This window comes from Pygocentrus nattereri, chromosome 14, assembly GCF_015220715.1.
Source record: "Pygocentrus nattereri isolate fPygNat1 chromosome 14, fPygNat1.pri, whole genome shotgun sequence".
In the NCBI taxonomy this organism is placed as follows: Eukaryota; Metazoa; Chordata; class Actinopteri; order Characiformes; family Serrasalmidae; genus Pygocentrus; species Pygocentrus nattereri.
The window spans coordinates 24570420-24590058 of record NC_051224.1 but is presented as its reverse complement, the minus strand read 5'-3'; the positions used below and the strand labels follow the sequence as shown (position 1 = coordinate 24590058).

At 40.2% G+C, this 19639-nt stretch overlaps 1 protein-coding gene across 2 annotated transcripts in view; it reads left to right on the top strand.

Annotated features, from left to right (window-relative positions):
- The window catches only part of abcc1 (ATP-binding cassette, sub-family C (CFTR/MRP), member 1), a 69893-nt gene that overhangs the window by 29500 nt on the left and 20754 nt on the right, over nt 1-19639 (top strand). Inside the window, exons 15-20 of one of the 2 annotated variants that reach the window (XM_017715473.2) lie at nt 854-923; nt 3577-3703; nt 7438-7614; nt 9142-9309; nt 13754-13940; nt 19518-19569. In XM_017715473.2, coding sequence (XP_017570962.1) covers nt 854-923; nt 3577-3703; nt 7438-7614; nt 9142-9309; nt 13754-13940; nt 19518-19569 — 781 coding nt within the window. Of the gene's footprint in view, nt 1-853; nt 924-1880; nt 3071-3576; nt 3704-7437; nt 7615-9141; nt 9310-13753; nt 13941-19517; nt 19570-19639 lie in introns of those variants that run through there. The other variant, XM_037544788.1, reaches the window with a different exon arrangement.

Genomic DNA, 19639 nt, shown 5'->3' with positions numbered 1-19639 from the left:
CCCCCATGAGCAAGCCAGTGGCGACATTGGCATGAAAAAAAACTCCCTAAAGTCAAGCGGAAGAAACCTTGGAGGAGCAAAGACTCAAAAGGGGACCCATCCTCCTCTGGTCGACACTGGATAGCAAACATAGTTAGTATGAAGTATTATGGTATTGTAGTACAAAGTGGGAAAAACAGGTGGGCAGTGGTTAATTAGATTAGTTTATGATTATGCAGCAGCAAAATCTGAGGTGAGGATTGCACAGCAGGTCAAAGTGGCCCAAATGTCATCGTTTTCTTTCTGTGTGTCAGTGTGAACAGATAAACACACTGAATCTGACACCTTCAGTTCTGATTTGAGCTGCTTTCATATGTGGAACTGAAATCCGATACGTATCCGATCTGTGGCATTGCCACTCAGTCTGAACAGCCAGATCGGAATTCATGTAACTTTTACGTCAGTCCAGCTCCACATTCGTCATAATTTCGTGCTGCTGAGACTTATAAACATTTAGGCTGATGTTTATGTACCAAAAAATTAGAAGGGACTCATCGCAGCTGCTCCATGTTTGAAGAGGTTTCCAACAAAACGCCCGAGCGTGGCCGGAGGAGACGAGGCTGCGGCGTCAGAGAACAGTTTAAAGAATCTGAGGACACGAATCAAAGAAGCGGCCGAGGCAAACTCAAACACACTGTGGGCGATAAGCCCAGCTGTGAAGCACTGGAACTTCATAATCGGATTGATCTACGCAGATCAAGCGTAGCTCTTCAAAGGCCTGAGGGTGGGCACTGAGAGCGTGGGTGTCTGCACTGGTGGCGGTTTGATGTCCAACAGTGAGACATGAGTGCTGTTCTTTGTGTCTTTTTTTCAGCTCCAGACAGCATCAGGATTGTGGACGGTGCTTTCAGCTGGTCTAAAGACGACCCCCCGACTTTGAAGAGGTAACTGCTTCTCTGTGTAACATAACCGGGCTGTGACTTAAAGCGATAGTTTGACCAAAATTAAATTAGCAGTTTACCTCCTTACCCCAGATACAGTCAGTCATCTACAAGGCTGGTGTAGACAACAAATGGAGTTTTTACCTCATCAGTGGCACCACAAGCAGCATTGAGCTGTTATGTATTCTGTTAAGTAATAGCCATTTAAGCTACATAGGCGTGTCTGTTTGAGATTGCTTAAAGGGAAATCCCACCTATTCTTCAGAAATTTCTACATAACTAAATGGTTAAATGGAGTCATTCAGAGCGGTTTGGTGTGAAACTGTTTGTTCTAGAGAAACTTACCAAGTCAGAATTGTTCACAGTGGTGGTGATAGGAACCAGACGTCCACCTCTAAAAGCTCCCTCACAGAAAGTTACTCATAAGAATTCACAGCTTTATGTCTTAGGCAATGTTTTATGATAGTTTTGAGAAGATTTTAGGTCCAAAACATGTTAAAATGGTGGAGGGATACATGGAGTGTTTTGAGGGCCAAACAAAATGTATTTTTCCAGATTTACCAACATTGTAGTCATCAAAATTACATATAAAAATAGATGACATGAGTCAGAAAACTTCTCTGTAATGAACCTTTTCATATCAAACTACTCAGAATGACTTTGCGTCTTAATCACTGAAATATGCAGGTTTTATTTAAAAAATCGGTGAAATTTCTCTTTAAGGGCTTGACGGATGAAACTGGTGGGGCAACTTCTATTGTTTGTTAGCTATAATAGCTACAGTGTAAAGCTAAAAAAGCAAACTTCCAACGACTAAATTTAGGGTACGAGAGGAAATTGTGTAATTTTGGCCAAATGAGGCAAAAAGGTGAGATAAGGATTCAGATTTAACTAAACTAACTGAACTAAACACTGTTCTCTGAATTAAGGCTGTTGATGTTGACGTGTGAAATATTGCAGTTATGTAGCGCCTGCTGAAACTGGAATGTCTGGACTGGTCGGCAAGTACACATGCATGCCTAGACAACTCAAAACTATTTCACTGGCCAGATGGAATTGCGTTCTGGCTAACATAAGTGACAAATTAGATAATTTAAACTAATTAAAGAATTAAGATGTACTGTCTCCCTCTAATCCAGTGGTGTTCAGTCCGGGCCTTGGCCCACTGCTCTCAAATACGCCTGAATCCGCTCAGCAGGTGATTATCACTCTCCAGAGATGAACCAGATGTGCTGGAGCATGATGTGTTGGGCAGAAATGAGACCGGGACTGAATATCAGTGCTGTGATTCATTCGCTGATTCTGAACACACGTTACAAATTAAGCATCAAAAAATCTGCTGATGTGTTTTTTTTTGTTTTTTTTTTGATGATTTAATCCATTTTAATTACTAAGTAAAAATGGGCCTAAATAATGACACTTTTTTTTAATCATTTAATGAATGTCCATGAATATCATTATGGAACAGTGCTTACTGCAAAAACCTTCACCTAATAAAAGTACCACCACTATGAACATGTTAATTTCCACTAGTGCTTTTATTGTTTCTATGGAAACATACAAATATGCCAGCTTTACTTAAACATGGACATTTGAGGCATTTGCAAGAATTTGAAGCTTTTAATAGACATTCAAAGTATTAAATAATATATTTAGTTTGTATGCAGTTTTTCAGCAAAACTTAACCCTGTTAAACGATGTTGCCTCAGGGTAACAAACTAATTTTCCTTACTTTACAATGACATTATACACATTTAAAGACAATGACAGGGTTAACAATCAAGGAAAGCATTTGAGCAAGTCAATAAAAAGCAGGTACTTGCTCTTAATGGGCACTTTTAAACATCTTTTTTACATTTTAGAATTTGAAAAAAAATTGTGTGACAGAGAGTGTTCATGAAATCCTGATGGTGTGTGTTTCCTCCCTTTCAGTGATGCACACGCTAAAGCATGCTTATGTGAGTGCTGTTAGCCCCCGCTCTCTGGCGAATCTACAAAACGCGACTTTACATTGACCTTGTTTGTCATATTAACTGTGAAATAATCACTAAGCTGATTCCTTAAAAGTGCAAATTAAAATCTCTTATTAAGCTATAATCAATCACTCATGACGGCCCTTTTAACTATGTTTTATTAGTCATATGCTGAAGGTTAGGGAACCGGCCCTGTGATCGGAAGGTTGCTGGTTCGATCCCCTAAACCAACAGTACGTGACTGAAGTGCCCTTGAGCAAGACATATAACCCCCAACTGCTCCCCAGGCACTGTTGATAGAGCTGCCCACTGCTCTGGGCAAGTCTGCTCAGTGCCCCCTAGTCTGTGTGTGTGCTCACAAGTGTGTATGTGGTGTTTCACTGCACAGATGGGTTAAACTTCTCTGTTGTGGGACTAAGAGCGGTCTCTTAATCTTATTACACAAATTATTTTTTTTTTCCTTACATAAACTGAAATTTACTTAGCAGCATGTGCAGAAGAAATAAACGAATGCAGAAATCAGATCATTTTTGATAAAACTGCTATTGCTGTGTGATCACCTCCCTGCACAACGAGCTCTACTGGTTCTTCTGTGTTCCTCTGCTACTGCCTCTTAGCCTTCTCTCTGTTCTCTCTGTATTTCTCCGTCTTTGTCTTTTCCGTCCTTCTCCCTCTCCTTAAAGGATTAACGTGAGGATCCCTGAGGGTGCGCTGGTTGCTGTGGTGGGTCATGTGGGTTCAGGGAAGTCGTCTCTGCTCTCGGCCCTGCTGGGAGAAATGCACAAACAGGAGGGATCGGTGTCCATCAAGGTACCTTTCACTCACATGCTCAATTCAACAAATCTCATTTACACCATCTACAAAATACAAAATAACAATTAGGGATGCAAATTCTGGCCTGATTTCTGAAGTTCTTCACTGACATACCTGGCGCTGCAGATACACTACCATTTATATAATAAACCAAACTTCACTTTAAATTAAGGTACACTGAAGGAGACCTTCCTTTACAGTTAGGCTCAGAAATATTTGGACAGTGACAATCTTCATGATTTGGGCTCTGCATGCCACCACATTGGATTTGAAATGAAACAACTGAGATGCAATTGAAGTGTAGACTTTTAGGTTTAATTTAAAGGGGTTGCACAAAACATCCTATGAAATGTTTAGGAATCGCAACCATTTTTCTACAAAGCCTCCTCATTTCAGGGTCTCAAAAGTAATTGGACAAATTAACTTTACCATAAATAAAATGTTCATTTTTAATACTTTGTTAAGTAATGGCTGCCTGAAGTCTGGAACTCATGGACATCACCAAACGCTGGGTTTCCTCCTTTGTGATGCTTTGTCAGGCCTTTACTGCAGCTGTCTTCAGTTGTTGCTTGTTTGTGGGTCTTTCTGCCTTAAGTTTTGTCTTAAGCAAGTGAAATACGTGGTCGAACAGGTTGAGATCTGGTGATTATTACAGAATATTCCACTTCTTTGCCTTAAACACCTGGGTTGCTTTCGTAGTAAGTTTTGGGTCATTGTCCATCTGCACTGTGAAGCGACGTCCAATCAATGCTGCATTTGGTTGAAACTGAGCAGAAAGTACATCCCTGTACATGTCAGAATTCATCCGGCTGCTTCTGTCTTCTGTCACATCATCAGAAAACACTAGTGACCCAGTGCCAATGGAAGCCATGCATGTGCATGCCATCACACTTCCACCATGTTTTACAGACGATGTTTTGTTCTTTGGATCATGAGCTGTTCCAAGCCTTCTCCACATCTTCTTCCCATCATTCTGGTACATGTTGATCTTGGTTTCATCTGTCCAATGAATGCTGTTCCAGAAGTTCCAGGCTTCTTTAGACGTTTTTTGGCAAAGTCTAATGTGGCCTTGTGGTGAACCCTCTGTATTTGCTCTCATGAAGTCTTCTCTTTATGGTAGACTGAGATACTGATACACCTACTTCCTGGAGAGTTTTCTTAGCTTGGGCGGATGTTGTGAAGGGGTTTTTCTTCACCATGGAAAGGATTCTGCAGTCATCCACCACTGTTGTCTTCCGTGGACGTCCATGACTTTTTCACATCCCGAGCTCACCAGTGCGCTCCTTTTTCCCCAGAATCCCTAGTGTCTAGTATACTGTCTGAGCTCTTTACTGAGAGACTCTCTCCGTGCTGTTCTTCAGACCTAAAAATGGATTTGATCAAATGGTCTCTCAACGCAATTGACACCATCTTCTCGACAAGAAGTTCTGGTTCGGGGGAACCAGCCTGTCCTGCCGGAACGTTTGCAGCTGGCTACATGACGGACGCATGGGAGAGGTGGCGTGTTGTGTGTCTGGCGGCTCTCTCCGTGGAGGATATTGAGGACGTCTACCTATTCGGAACCATGATCACAGGTGTTTTGCTGATTGGATTAGGCATTGCCTTGGTGTATCACAAAATTAGCAGAATGGGGGCAGCTGTCCACGGCCCCTTGAAGCTGCCTGACATGATTGACGTGGTGGGCAGAGCTATCAACACTCAGACTTTGACTGTAAGTCGTACCCTGGATAACATTGTGGAGAAGTTGGCCGGCTTTGCAAAGGAAAATGGATCGTTGGAGTGACCATAATGGACTTGGTGAGCTACCGTAAAAACTACGGCTACTCGCTAGAAGGCTGCAAAACCTTCTTATCTGCTTTCGGCTCCCCGTATCAGCGCGGGCCTTGGCCTTGGCTGGTACATCATATCTCCCCCAGAGGAACACTGCTGCGAGACGCTCTTTATCGTCCTCCCCCACTTCCCTGGACTGCTGATTGTTGATTCTACCTGGGCCCGATCAAGGTTGTCTCCAGGGCAATTTTGAGATCAGCTTCCCCTAAAATGTCAAACCTTAAATGGTCAAATATGTACAGTTGTGCTAACATTTCATTGACTACAAATGCGTTAGAACGCGTTCATCTCGAAGAGGAGTTCGTTCAGAATCAGGTGCTTATCACGTAGCGTCAGTGCATTTGCCCGTAGAAGCTGAGCGTTTATTCACTTCAGCGGGACCACATGGAGCGGGTATTTTCATTGCTTCGAAACTCGCTGGTCATTGGATAAATGTCACGATTTTGTCCCGTCCCCGGACGCTGAGCGTCTCTGGGGGTGAATGGAGCTGTGGGTGGGCGGGTCTGGACACTGAGCTTCTGCAAGATGATTGGAGGATAAGTCGAAAGGCAGAATCCTGTTTTGATTGACAGCTATTTTGACCTATTTACGTTGAAAGACAAACTGCAACCCATCTCTTGGGGTTTGCTTGGTGAGATTACTTGCGCATTTCCATTGTTTATTATGTAAATAAAACACATTCACAGTATTTCCTTGTTTCAGTTTAACATAATTTCAACATTTCCTTGTTGGAGTTTAATTTCGTTTCGTTAGTTCGTTCAGTCAGCCGTTCATACTGTTGGCTAGGTCGGAGTGAACTAGCCAGCTAGCAAGGTTCACACAATGGCAGACAATGCTAATATTGTCAACCTGATTTTGGCAAATTTAGTAGTACTGTATAACTGTATCTAAAACCGGTATTTATAATGATATATTACATACATGCGATGCAAAACATTTTCATTTTAATTTACTGTAGAAAATCTAATATACTGATGATAATGATATGGGGATATTACACTAACAACAACCATCAGAATATTATATATTTATATATTTACAGAAATAGGGAGAGAAAGAGAGATGTTACTAGTAGGCTTTCCGGATGCACCACAGAGCTGCTGCCTCAGTGCTTCTCGGTGAATTAACATAATAAAAGTTGACTTATGATCCTGGTAATTGCTTTCAAGAAGGAGGGGCGATGGCCTGAGGATCCTGAAATCTCAGAGCTGTAATAACTAAACCCTTCCTCCAATTAGGATGTGAATATCCTCAAATTAAAGCTGAGAGTCTGCACTTTAAGCTCATGTTGATTATACAACTGTATCTTGAATATGTTTTGGTAAACAGCTAAAATACCAAAACTTGTCACTGTCCAAATATTTCTGGGCTTAACTGTACAGTGTAGCTGAGCCAATACAGAGATCAGGGATTGAGAAGGTTAGTAGTAAAAGCATAACAAAAGGCTAAAAAGTGATAATAATCATAGTAGTTAAAAAATGTCATCCTATAGAAAGTGTCCTCTGAAGAGGTTTCTTAGGAGCTGATCTGTTCAGACTGTCACATACAGATCACATTTAAAATATAATCTGAACAGACAAACAAAAAATCGGATTTGGTGAGAAAGTCAGATTTGGGCCGCTTTTACGTGCTGTGTAAACGTAGCCTAACAGACTTATGTGGTTTCTGACACTACGTGATTCACTGTTATCTATAAACATGGATTAAAATACATTAGCATGGCTGGACACAATTGCAGCCTGAAGACTGAATTTTGTCCATAGTTTTATCCGTGTTTATACATTAGTCGTATGCATGTCATACGCATTTAACATTAAGGAAAGGTGTCCACTTCCTTTACCATTATGTGAGGTATACGGTTGTGACTGTGGTAGTTATGTGTTGTTCGTGTTGTTTCTCAGGGCTCGGTGGCCTACGTGCCCCAGCAGGCCTGGATCCAGAATGCCACGCTGCGGGAGAATATCATATTTGGACAGAAGAGGAAGGAGAACTGGTATCAGAGGGTGCTGGAGGCGTGTGCTCTACTACCAGACCTGGAGATCCTGCCAGGAGGAGACGGCACCGAGATTGGAGAGAAGGTGACCTTGGAAAGCGTTGAAAATGCTCTAATTTCTTTTTTTTATTTAGTATTAGTTAGTTATTTGAGAAATGTGACCAGTTTAACTCATGAGTGTATCAGTTGCTCACGCTCAAAACCACAGACCTTACACATTAGTATCAGAGTAGATACTGAACAATTCATAGTGCATAAGGAATAATTAATACTAAATGATTAACGATGGAACCGCACATTGATATTACATGCTCAATAATTTTGTAATGTTTAATGAATTATATATAGTGTTTATGGATTAATTCATAGTGTATACGCTGAATAATAAAGAATTCATATTAGTCACTCAATTTGTGCATACTAAATAATAATTTATAGTAGTCACTGAATAATGCATAGTACATAATGAATAATTCATTGTACATAATAATTCATTCATGGTACATAATGAATTATTCACAGAAAATATGGAATAATTAAAGGTACGACTGCATATTTATATTAGATACAAATTAAATTTATAGTATTTACTGTATTATGTAGTATTTATTGATTAGTATATCCTAATAATTAATAATAGTTGCTAATAATATTAGTCACTCAATTTGTAGAAACTAAATCATTTTTAGTAGGCATTGAACAATTCATAATACATGATGAATACTTCATAGTAAATATGAAATAATTAAACTAATGAAACTAAATAGTGTTATAGCATTCACTGAATTATTTATAGTATTTATTTAATTAATAGTATATTCAGAATAGTTCATGTTAGTTGTTAAATAATTCATAGTAGTTACTCAATTTGTAGATACTGAATAATTTGTCATTGAATAAGTCATAGTACATAATGAAGGATTACATGCATAAATAATAATTACATACATCAAACAAAGATGGCATTTGCATATTTGTTAGATATGATTTTTTTATATTTACTCAATCATTTGTAGGGCTTTAGTGATTATTTCATAGCACTTACTGAATCATTTTGTACTTGGTAAATGAATAATTCATATTAGTAATTTATAGTCATTATCAGTAAATGTTTATAGTCAATACATACGTAGTATGTAATGGATAATTCATAGTGAATACTGAATAACTAAAATTAGAACTGCATATTTATATTATACTAAAAAAATATTATATTTATGAGTTATTTATAGGATTTACTAAACTATTTCATAGTGTATGTACTGAATAATTTATAATAGTTGCTAAATCATTTATATTACTCAATTAGTAGGTACTGAATAATAATTTATGGTACTCATTGAATAAGTCATAGTGGATACTGAATAATATTTTGTAATAGTTACAGAATAATTTACTATTGCTAATTGAATTTAAGCCACAGGTTTATTAACTGAATAGGTGATGGTTTAATTTGTTGATTCATCAGAAAGTAGATGCATGCAGAAAACGTCATATATGGTTCTGTCAGATTAGCAGCTTGTTTATGTTGTAAAATTACAGAAGAGCGTATTGATGCTGGCTAGCTGGCTTTTGCCTGAAGTGCTGACCTGTGGTTTCCTCTGCTGTGCAGGGTGTGAACCTGTCTGGTGGTCAGAAGCAGAGGGTGAGTTTAGCACGCGCTGTTTACTGCGACTGCGCCGTCTATATGCTGGACGACCCACTGTCTGCTGTGGACGCCCACGTTGGAAAACACATCTTTGAGAAAGTCATCGGGCCTCAGGGTGTTCTGCAAGGACGGGTCAGTCTTCACGGTCCTCACTCTGTTCTGGATACTTGTTGCCAAATGCCCAAGCTGACCTTATATATAATGTATACAGCCTGTTTGAGACCTTGCATTTAATTTCCAGTCAAAATGGCAATTAAGTACAAGTTATTAATTTTCAGCATCTTGAAAACAAAGCAGAGAATATATTTAATTTAACATTATATTAAATTAGATTCTTCTCTATTTTATGTGTCCACACTTTCCATTTTTTCCAGCGTCCATTCTTTTCAGGAGACTCACTATCAGTTCCTCAAAGAATCCGCAGACACATCTCCAAAGTTCAGTTTTAGAAGCTGCTTGATGATTTTCCAAAGTAATCAAACCCATTCAGTGGTGTGGAGGTCTGGACTCTGGGGTGGTCAATCCGTTGTTCAGCTTCTTTGTTTGATGTGTCCATCTCCTTTTATTATTGAGGTTCTTCTTGAAAGCTACATGTTGGCCCAATCCCATTTCACACCTCACCCCTAGCTCTCAGCCCTAATCCCTGTTTTGCGTGTTCACGTCTAGGGGTAGAGTGCCCTGATTCTTGTTGAGAGGGTTAGGGTGAAGTGTTGTGGCTACATGACCCTCCAAACGGAGGTTTTTTCAGAGACGCCAAACAGAGTGATATGAGAGAAAAAGAAAAGACAGTAAAAAGACACAAGAGACCAAAGAAACCCACAAACATGAGAATTTTCTCTGTAAAAAATTACCGTAACTCTTGTATTATCTAATGTTAAGAGTGGAGCTGAAGTTCTGAACACTTTTTCATTTTCAAACTTTCCTTACATTTATGTGTATTATATTATGTAATATATATATATAATATAAGCAGAAATATCTTCACTAAAACGCCTGTATCTAATGGCTGTTTTGACTGGAAAGTGATAAATGAAGGGTGGTCTCTGACATTTGGGCAGAACTGTACATTACTAGTCAAAGGTTTGGGATCACCTTGCCCTCTTCAGTTGAGAATTTTTTTTAAAGTATAATTCCGCAGTGTTGATGCTTGGTGTATATTTATCTTCAGCCTAATGTTCACCAAAGTAACTTCTTGATATGAGAAGCTGTTTTTTAATTTTACCAGCTGATTTAAAACTTTGATTATTTTCATTTCCAAACTGTTGTTAAAAGCTCATATTAAAACTTTTTTTGGTTCGGAGGTGGTTTAAACACCTGAAAGATTTTAGTTTAGACATCCTTTGACTTTATTTTAAGTACAGCACTGTCACTGTTCTGTTGTTTTTATTTAAATAAAACGATTGAAAACCAGCAAAGAAATAAAAAAAATCTGTAAAGCTAGATGGATCACAGTTATTTTATATATAATTAAAATATAATTTTATTTATTTATTTATATTTGGATTATTACTCCATTTTCTCCCAAATTTAGTCTTTTCCAATTCCACCCGCTAGTTAGGACTCCCCCCAGTCACACGATACTACCAGCGCTAGGATGGTGAAGGCTAACACAGGCTTCCTCCGAGTAATGAGTGACTGATCACAGATTACAGTATAACTGAGCAGCAGAGATTCCGGCAGGTCAAGATCTGACAGGGAAGACTAATTACCAAAGGCTTGACTTTACAAGTAAGTTTTTGGCCTAGACTTAAAAACTGAGGCTCTGTCTGAGTCCCGAACAGTAACAGGAAGATTGTTCCAGAGCTGGGGGGCTTTGTTTGAGAAAGCTCTCCCCCCTGATGTAACTTTATTAATTCTAGGTACCAGTAGTAAGCCAGCACCTTGTGATCTAAATAGGCATGATGGTTCATAGTAGGAGAAGCTCACTCAGGTACTGAGGGGCGAGTCCGTTTAGAGCTTTATAGGTCAGTAATAGAATTTTATAATCAATGCGAAATTTAACTGGTAACCAGTGCAGGGTTGATAAAAACTGGGCTAATATGGTCAAATTTTCTGGTTCTTGTGAGGACTCTGGCTGCAGCGTTCTGGACTAGCTGAAGCTTGTTGAGGCTTTTGCTGGGACATCCAGACAGCAGGGCATTACAGTAATCTAGCGTTGAAGTAATAAAAGCATGGACTAGTTTTTCTGCATCCTGTAGAGATAATGCATTTCTTAATTTAGCGATATTGTGGAGATGCAGGAAGGCTGTTCTAGTGGTATTAGTTATATGTACATCGAAGGACAGATCAGGGTCTATCATGACACCAAGTTTTGTATAGTTTAACTGTGCGTTCTGAATTTTCTGCCAATTTTTTACTAAAGAAATTCATAAAATCATTGCTGCTATAGGCTGATGGTTTGGAGACTGTGGCTCTGTCTAAAAGACAGGAGGCTGAGCTGGAGGTGGCGGAGATGAAGATGCTGAGATTTTCATTGGGAGTGACAAGGATGGACAAGATTAGAAATGAGCAGATCAGAGGGACAGTGAAGGTGGAGCAATTTGGAGATAAAGTCAGAGAGGCCAGGCTAAGATGGTTTGGACATGTGTTGAGGAGGAATAGTGGATATATTGGGCAAAGAATGTTGGAGATGGAGCTGCCAGGTAGAAGGAGAAGAGGTAGACCTCAGAGAAGGTTTATGGATGTAGTGAAGGTGGACAAAGAGATGGTTGGTGTAAAAGTAGAGGAGGCAGTAGATAGGGCAAGATGGAGGCAGATGATCCGCTCTGGCGACCCCTAAAGGGAGCAGCCGAAAGAAGAAGAAGAAGAAGAAGAAGAAGATTGCTGCTATAGGCTGATGGCATCTGGGGCTTAGAACTGTTTTGTTCTCTGTTACTTTAAAAATTGTCCTAAATAGTGATCTAGGATTATTCTTATTGTGTTCTATGAGAGAGGAGAGAGCGGCTGATCACAGTACGAGCTCTTCTATAGTCTATAAGGCACCTTCCAAGCAGACTGGAGCGCTTCTAATTTAGTCAGACGCCATTTTCGCTCTAGTTGTCTGGCAGTCTGTTTTAAAGCTCGGGTATGATCGTTATACCAAGGGGCAAGTTTTTTCTGCCGTACTATTTTATTTTTTAATGGAGCCACACTATCTAGGGTAGATCGAAAAGTATCCTCTACAAACTTGGTCAAAATATCTAACTCGGTAGGGTTAGATGGACAGCTGACAGAAGCTGATAACTGCGGGTGGTTTCTGATAAAACTACCAGCTGTGGAGGGAGTTATAATCCTCTTAATGTGATAACATGGTGATGAATGCACATTACCACTATACTGGCTTTCATATGAGATTAAGTAATGGTCTGAGACTGCTGTGCTCTGGGGGAGAATGGCTAAGTTATCTATGTCTACACCAAAGGTCAGTATTAAGTCTAGAGTGTAAAATAACAGAAAGTGGAACTTCAGCCGCTGAGTTCTGGTGGAAGGGAGGAAAAGGTCCTCTCTTCTTTTATTGAGCTTCAGGTGGCAAGATCATTCCCGGACAACCACACCTGCAAAGATAATCACAAAGCATCCTTCTTTATATCCTATTTCAGGGTGAGCTCGTCACACTGCCCCCTGCCTTGTTATATGAATTTGAATCACTTTTGGTTCCCGTTATTTCTTAATTCGACACTTTCCTTGGAAATTTTTATCTCCAGCCATCCCTGGAACCTATTCTTTCTAAACTTTCCCAGCCTGGTGGTAATTTTGACACTTTATTAATTTATATCAAGAACCCGTTTTTGCCAGTTCTTATCAGCTTACTTTGCTCTTTGAGGGTCAGCTTGCCTTCGTCTTTTACTATGTACACAATTTTGCTGGCCTCTCCAAGCTCCAGGTCTATGCCTGTGTCTAAAACTCCCTTACACAAACAATCTAAGGACTGTCCTTGGTGAGAGGATTCATCAACTTCATTTATATGACTCTATGACTTACTTATTTTAGTAATTTTAAAGTAGTACTTTTTTTGAGGAAACTCTTATTAACACTCCACATTCCTGCCTTTCATGGTTCCCTAACCATGAACTCCACAAAAATCTTTGTTTCTCATGAGTAACATACGGTGAGTATCATAGGTATATTGATATACTCACAAGTAATCCTTAAATCTTATATGAAAATAACTAAGCATAGTGCACACCAAGACTAAAAATTCTTAATTCTAAAAACTCTATGATTACCTAGTTACTAAGATTAATTAACCCATATTTCTATAAGATTAAATGATCCACAATAGGACAGCAAACTTGCTCGGAGGAAAGCGCCAACCGCCAGATCTGTTAACATCAGCTATCAGATGCTTGCGCCGACTAGCGTCATGTTGAGTGATGGGTGGAGAAGAGGGGGGCCATCCTACCCACCTAGAGAGAGCGAAGCCAATTGGATGGCTAGGGATGGCTGTAGCATCACCAGGGATCGAACTCGACCGGGCCAATGCTTAGATGGTTGTGCCTTCCAAACTGGATCCCAATGTTTAATAGATGGTTTATATGTATTTGTCATTTTCAGTAATAGTCATCAGTGTGTGAAAGTCTTAATTCTTAATTCTCAGACACGTGTGCTGGTGACCCATGGGCTGAGCTTCCTGCCGCAGGCTGATCTGATCCTGGTGATGGTGGACGGAGAGATCACTGAGACTGGCTCGTACACCGAACTGCTTGGGCGACAGGGAGCCTTTGCTGAATTCCTGCGCACCTACGCCAACGCCGAGCAGGATGGAGAGGCTGAAGGGACAGGAGGTGAGCCAGAGCCAGTTTAGGGGTCACTTCCTGTTATTCCCATTATAACAGGCATTTTCACATTTATCAGTTTCTGAAAAACAGGAATGTATATACAAGGTTTTGTTCCGACAGCAGTGATGCATACATACATACAGCATGTGTATGTTTGTAGTTTTCCATGTATTAGATTTAACATGGGCGATGGAGAAGGATGTAAAGCATTAAATCAAGAATTTAATCAAAAACTGATCAGTATTTTTACATTTTTCTACAGGAATAAACTGCCAAATAAAAAGTACACTAGACATTCATTATATGCACATCATTGACCACATCAGCATAAAATGTCCTGTTTTATATTTTGTTTCATTACATGTTTTTTATTGTCTGTAGATTTTAAAAAGCAATAAGCCGTTCAAGGCCTTGTGTTACAGTGATTTTTATCAGCTGTAAGGGGAGTTTACTCTGCTTACCTAACAGGGTCTTTGATAAAATCACTGTAAAGCTCAGCCACCTGTGACTTGCTGCTCTGTTTTGCACAAAAGCTCCGTAGACGTCATTTATCGTTTGTCTGAGCTCCTGTTATGCCCTCCCTCCTTCTGTCTTTCACCTGCTGTCTTTTTATCTCACCTTTTTGAATCATCCAGCCTAAAATCAATACAAATCATGAACAAAGTTTTCCGTTTCAACTTGAAGGTGAAGTCTGGCAATTTTTCAAAATTTCGGCATAATTAAATTAACATGTCAATAAAATCACTGAGTGGTTTGGCATGAAATGCTTAATTCCAGAGAAACTTACCAAGTCAAAATTGTTCACAGTGGTGGTGATAGGAAACAGACGTCTGAAGAGATTAATGCCTTTATGTCAGAGAGGCTGTTCCACAGCAGTTTTGTCATAACATATTCGGTCTAAAATATATTTTAATCAATTTATTTTTATCAGTTCATGGTGGAATGATACAAGAAGGGTGTTGTAAGGCAAAATAGCCTCATTTTCAACTCCTTGAGACCACTGGTGGTTCCAAAACGTCCTAATCTTCATAACCTTCATATTTCATAAGCTACATTCAGAAGGTGGGTGTCCTAGGAAGCTGTAACTGTTTTCTTTCCAGTCAAATAGATGGTGATGTAATTTTAAACCCTTATAATAAAAGAAGCTGAATATTTTTTTTCTACTGAAAGTCGACCCATTTTTCCACAAATCTGGGCTATAAACTATAAACAGATGGCGTCTCCTCAGTGATCTGCTCTGTAAAAATTACTTTTATAAAATGACACAGAGAGCGTCTAAGAGTTTTGGCTTTCAGCAGTAAATTGTAAGCATAGAGCAGTATGTGTAGATCATAAAACACATTTTCTGTTAATCTGCGGGAGCTTTCACAAAAAATAAATAAATTAAAATTCAGTTTAAAAAAACTAATAAAACTAAACTAAAAAAAATATACCCTGGTCAATAATATATAAAAAAAAAAGAATATATATATATAATTATTTTGCTTGACCCCCTTTTTTTTTTTTTTTTTTTTTTTTTAAACCATCATCAATACATAAATGTAAATATATACAAGCTGCATAGGTTCACTGGTGATTTTGGATAGTAAATAAACTTAAAGTTACATTTGCGTTGTAGACATCAAGACATCTGGTTCCAGTCACCACCACTGTAAAGAAATCTACATCAAACCACATCAAACTCTGAATGAGTTTGTTTACATCTCAACCAGAAATTTAAACGTGACTGAAGAAAACCACTAGTCAGCTAAGCTAGCCCTTCAACTTAACAGGCTAAGCGTTGTGCGTCTTGAGCTGTATGTACACTGTGTCATCTGCACTAAGGCCATGTTCACATTACAAGCCTCATTGCTCGGGTCTGATTTTTCGCTCAGATCCGATCTCTCTGGCATGATGTTTCACACTGGTTTAGGTAAGTGGTTAAAATCTGAGATTAATGTGAATGAAACGGTGTCCTGAAATGACCCTCATGAGCACATCCTGCTCAGTTACACCATGTGAATGAATCATGAGCATCATCAGCACAAACTAACGAGCTTCGCTGAGAAGATAATGAACTCTGATCAGCTCTCAGCTTCATTAGAGCGAGACAAAGGAGAAAAAGGTGAGATGAGCTGCTTTTCCACCATTTACAGGCTTTAACTTCTGTTCGGCGCTGTTGCCATGGTAATGCTGAATGATGGCGGACGCGCAGTGGAAAAAGCACATGAATTCCAATCTGAGTGTCACATTAAGGTCACATGGTCACTACTTGGATACATACACTATATTGCCAAAAGTATTTGCCCGTCTGCCTTCACATGCATATGAACTTGAGATCCCATTCTTAATCCATAGGGTTTAATATGATGTCAGCCCACCCTTTGCATCTATAACAGCTTCAACTCTTCTGGGAAGGCTTTCCACAAGGTTTAGGACTGTGTTCATGGGAATTTTTGTCTGTTCTTCCAGAAGCACATTTGTTAGGTCAGACACTGATATTGGGCTAGAAGGCCTGGCTCACAGTCTTCGCTCTAATTCATCCCAAAGGTGTTCTATTGGGTTGAGGTCAGGACTCTGTGCAGGCCAGTCAAGTTCTTCCACACCAAACCCGCTCTTCCATGTCTTTATGGACCTTGCTTTGTGCACTGGTGCGCAGTCATGTTGGAACAGGAAGGGGCCGTCCCCAGATTGTTCCCACAAAGTTGGGAACATGAAACTGTCCTAAATCTCTTGGTGCTGAAGCATTAAGAGTTCCTTTCACTGGAACTAAGGGGCCAAGCCCAACTCCTGAAAAACAACCCCACACCATAATCCCCCCTCCACCAAACTTTACACTTGGCACAGTGCAGTCAGACAAGTACCGTTCTCCTGGTAACTGCCAAACCCAGACTCATCCATCAGATTGCCAGATGGAGAACCGTGATTCGTCACTCTAGAGAACATGTCTCCACTGCTCTAGTGTCCAATGGAGGCATTTTACACCACTGCATTTGACACTTTGCATTGCGTTTGGTGATGTAAGGCTTGGATGCAGCTCCTCGGCCATAGAAACCCATGTTCTTGAGCTAATCTGAAGGCCACATGAAGTTTAGAGGTCTGTAGTGATTGACTCTGCAGAAAGTTGGTGACCTCTGCACACTATGCGCCTCAGCATCCGCTGACCCCACTCTGTCATTTTAAGTGGCCGACCACTTCGTGACTGAGTTGCTATAATTTCCAATTGATTCCACTTTGTTATAATATACCACTGACAGTTGACTGTGGAATATTTAGTAGTGAGTAAATTTCATGACTGGACTTGTTGCACAGGTGGCATCCTGTCACGGAACCACGCTGGAATTCACTGAGCTCCTGAGAGCGACCCATTCTTTCACTAATGTTTGTAGAAGCAGTCTGCAGGCCTAGGTGCTTGGTTTTATACACCTGTGGCCACGGAAGTGATTGGAACACTTGAATTCAATGATTTGGATGGGTGACTGAAAACATAGCAACATAGTGGGTGTGATCTACGACCACACATGAAAGTGACTCAGGTCGGATTTGAAAAGATCAGATTTGTGTCCACACAGCTCTGAAAACATCAGTCACATTAGGGCAAAAAATCAGATTTGTACCACTTCAACCTGGTAATGTGAACACAGCCTTATTGGTATAGCAGCATAACAGTTACGACAAAAATGTTTCTCTATGTATTTGCTTCATTCTGTTTCTCTCCTGCTCGTGATTCAGCTCTTTTCAGTCTCCTGTCTGCCAGTATTCATGTCCTCATTTCCTTTCTGTTCTCCTGTGTGCTGTTCAGAGGAGGGAGGCGAGCAGGAGGAGGAGTGTGGGCAGTCTGAAGGTTGGAGGGTCTTAATGTTCACCAGGACATAAGACACCATAGGGCTGCACGGGTGCATGCTTTGAGAGCGTTTTGCACAAAGCCTGTGGTTTTGAGGTGTATTACTGACTTAGGCCTGATTGAATGGGTGGTGGTCTTCCTGTCCCACCCTGTTAGTTGGTCACTGTTACACATTCATAGGGTTACCATAGTTTTTTCACTGCATTGTGTTGTTAACTGATTTTGAGTTCAGTCTGAGCTCTGCTGTATTCAAAATGCCATTAAAAGGCTCATAGTGTGGAAAACAATGTCTTGCTTTAAAAAAAAAGGTTAAAAAATCGATGTTTATTCTACAGTCCGTACTGCCAATATATAGAAACTAAGCTGCAAAAGCAGTCCATTTTGAATTCATCATGGTTGTGAAGTCACAACCAAGAGTAAATTTGTATATGACCACCCTATCAGCCTACACCTCCTATAGACCCTCCTGTTTAACCTAGCAATTTATTACTGCTTGTGTCGCCTAGAGCTGTTTGACCCTGCCCACTCACTCAGCCTATAGCTGTTCAACCACACCCTTTTTGCCAGCTGAAGTTTGGCTCCACCCACTGGGTCTACATCAATTTAGCCCCACTCACTATGCCTACAGCCATTTAGCCCCACTCATCTTTCCAACAGCTGTTTAGGCCTACCCCCTCAGCCTGCAGCAGTTTAGCCCTACCCCCTCAGCCTGCAGCAGTTTAGCCCTACCCCCTCAGTCTGCAGCAGTTTAGCCCTACCCCCTCAGTCTGCAGCAGTTTAGCCCTACCCCCTCAGCCTGCAGCAGTTTAGCCCCACCCCCTCAGCCTGAAGCAGTTTAGCCCCACCCACCCAGCCTGAGGTGTTGTTCTTGCAGACAGTCTGTATCAGAGATATTGGAGTGGAAAATGATTAAACACTGTGCTGTTCCTCACTGTCTTTAAACCACTGGATTATTGCAACTTTAAAAGCATCCACACAGCATCCACAAAAGTTTCGTTTTTCGGCTTTGTTGCACATTTCTTGCTGACTGCTATTTAATGAGGCCCAGTACAGGACAACCAGTCAAGGGATTTATATATGGGGGTTGGGGGGGGTGGATTAAAACTGTAACATTTGTGAAACAAATATAGTTCAGAATATTTTGCTGAGCCATGCAACTGAAACAAACAAAAAAAAATACAAATCTGCCTTGTAGGATGTGTGGTAGTGACATCACCAGCATGACAGACTTTGCAGTCGGGATTTGAATAAGCACCAAAAAAAAACTGTATTTCTGTCTTTTGCTGTCTGTTATTCCTATATAATTGAATATGGGGGCAACATGACATTATGTTGTTTAACCTGTAGTGTGCATTGCCTCCACTTTATTAACCTACACGAATTTGAAAATGTAAATATCAAAATTAATTTTGACTGTTGTGGTGCAATTCAGACAGTTATGCTCAATTTGCAATTTGTGCATTGTTTCCTTTTGTATGTGTTCAAATGAAGTCTGTGCTTGGTCTTGGACGGAGCTGTTCCATGGACTGGCTTGATTTTGGTCATGAGATATGATGAATGCATTATATGGAAACAGCTGTTTAATAAATGAAAGAGTTTGCAGCTCAGTGTAGCAGTGCTAGTGGCCAGAGTCTTGTACAACAGTGAGGACGTTGCTTTCTAGTTGCCGTAGTGCTTTGTAGGGATGTGGCGTGACCAGCATGGTTAATGCAGATGTTTGTTTTCTTTGATTGATTGACCATGTTGAATCTTTGATGCAGATGCGGTGCCACGGAAAACGCTGGAGAATGGAGGACCAGCGGCTCTGCTGAGGTGAGTCACTGTTTGTTGCAGGATTCACAAGCTAATAAAAAAACACTAAAACATGAGCTGGTTTTGTTTA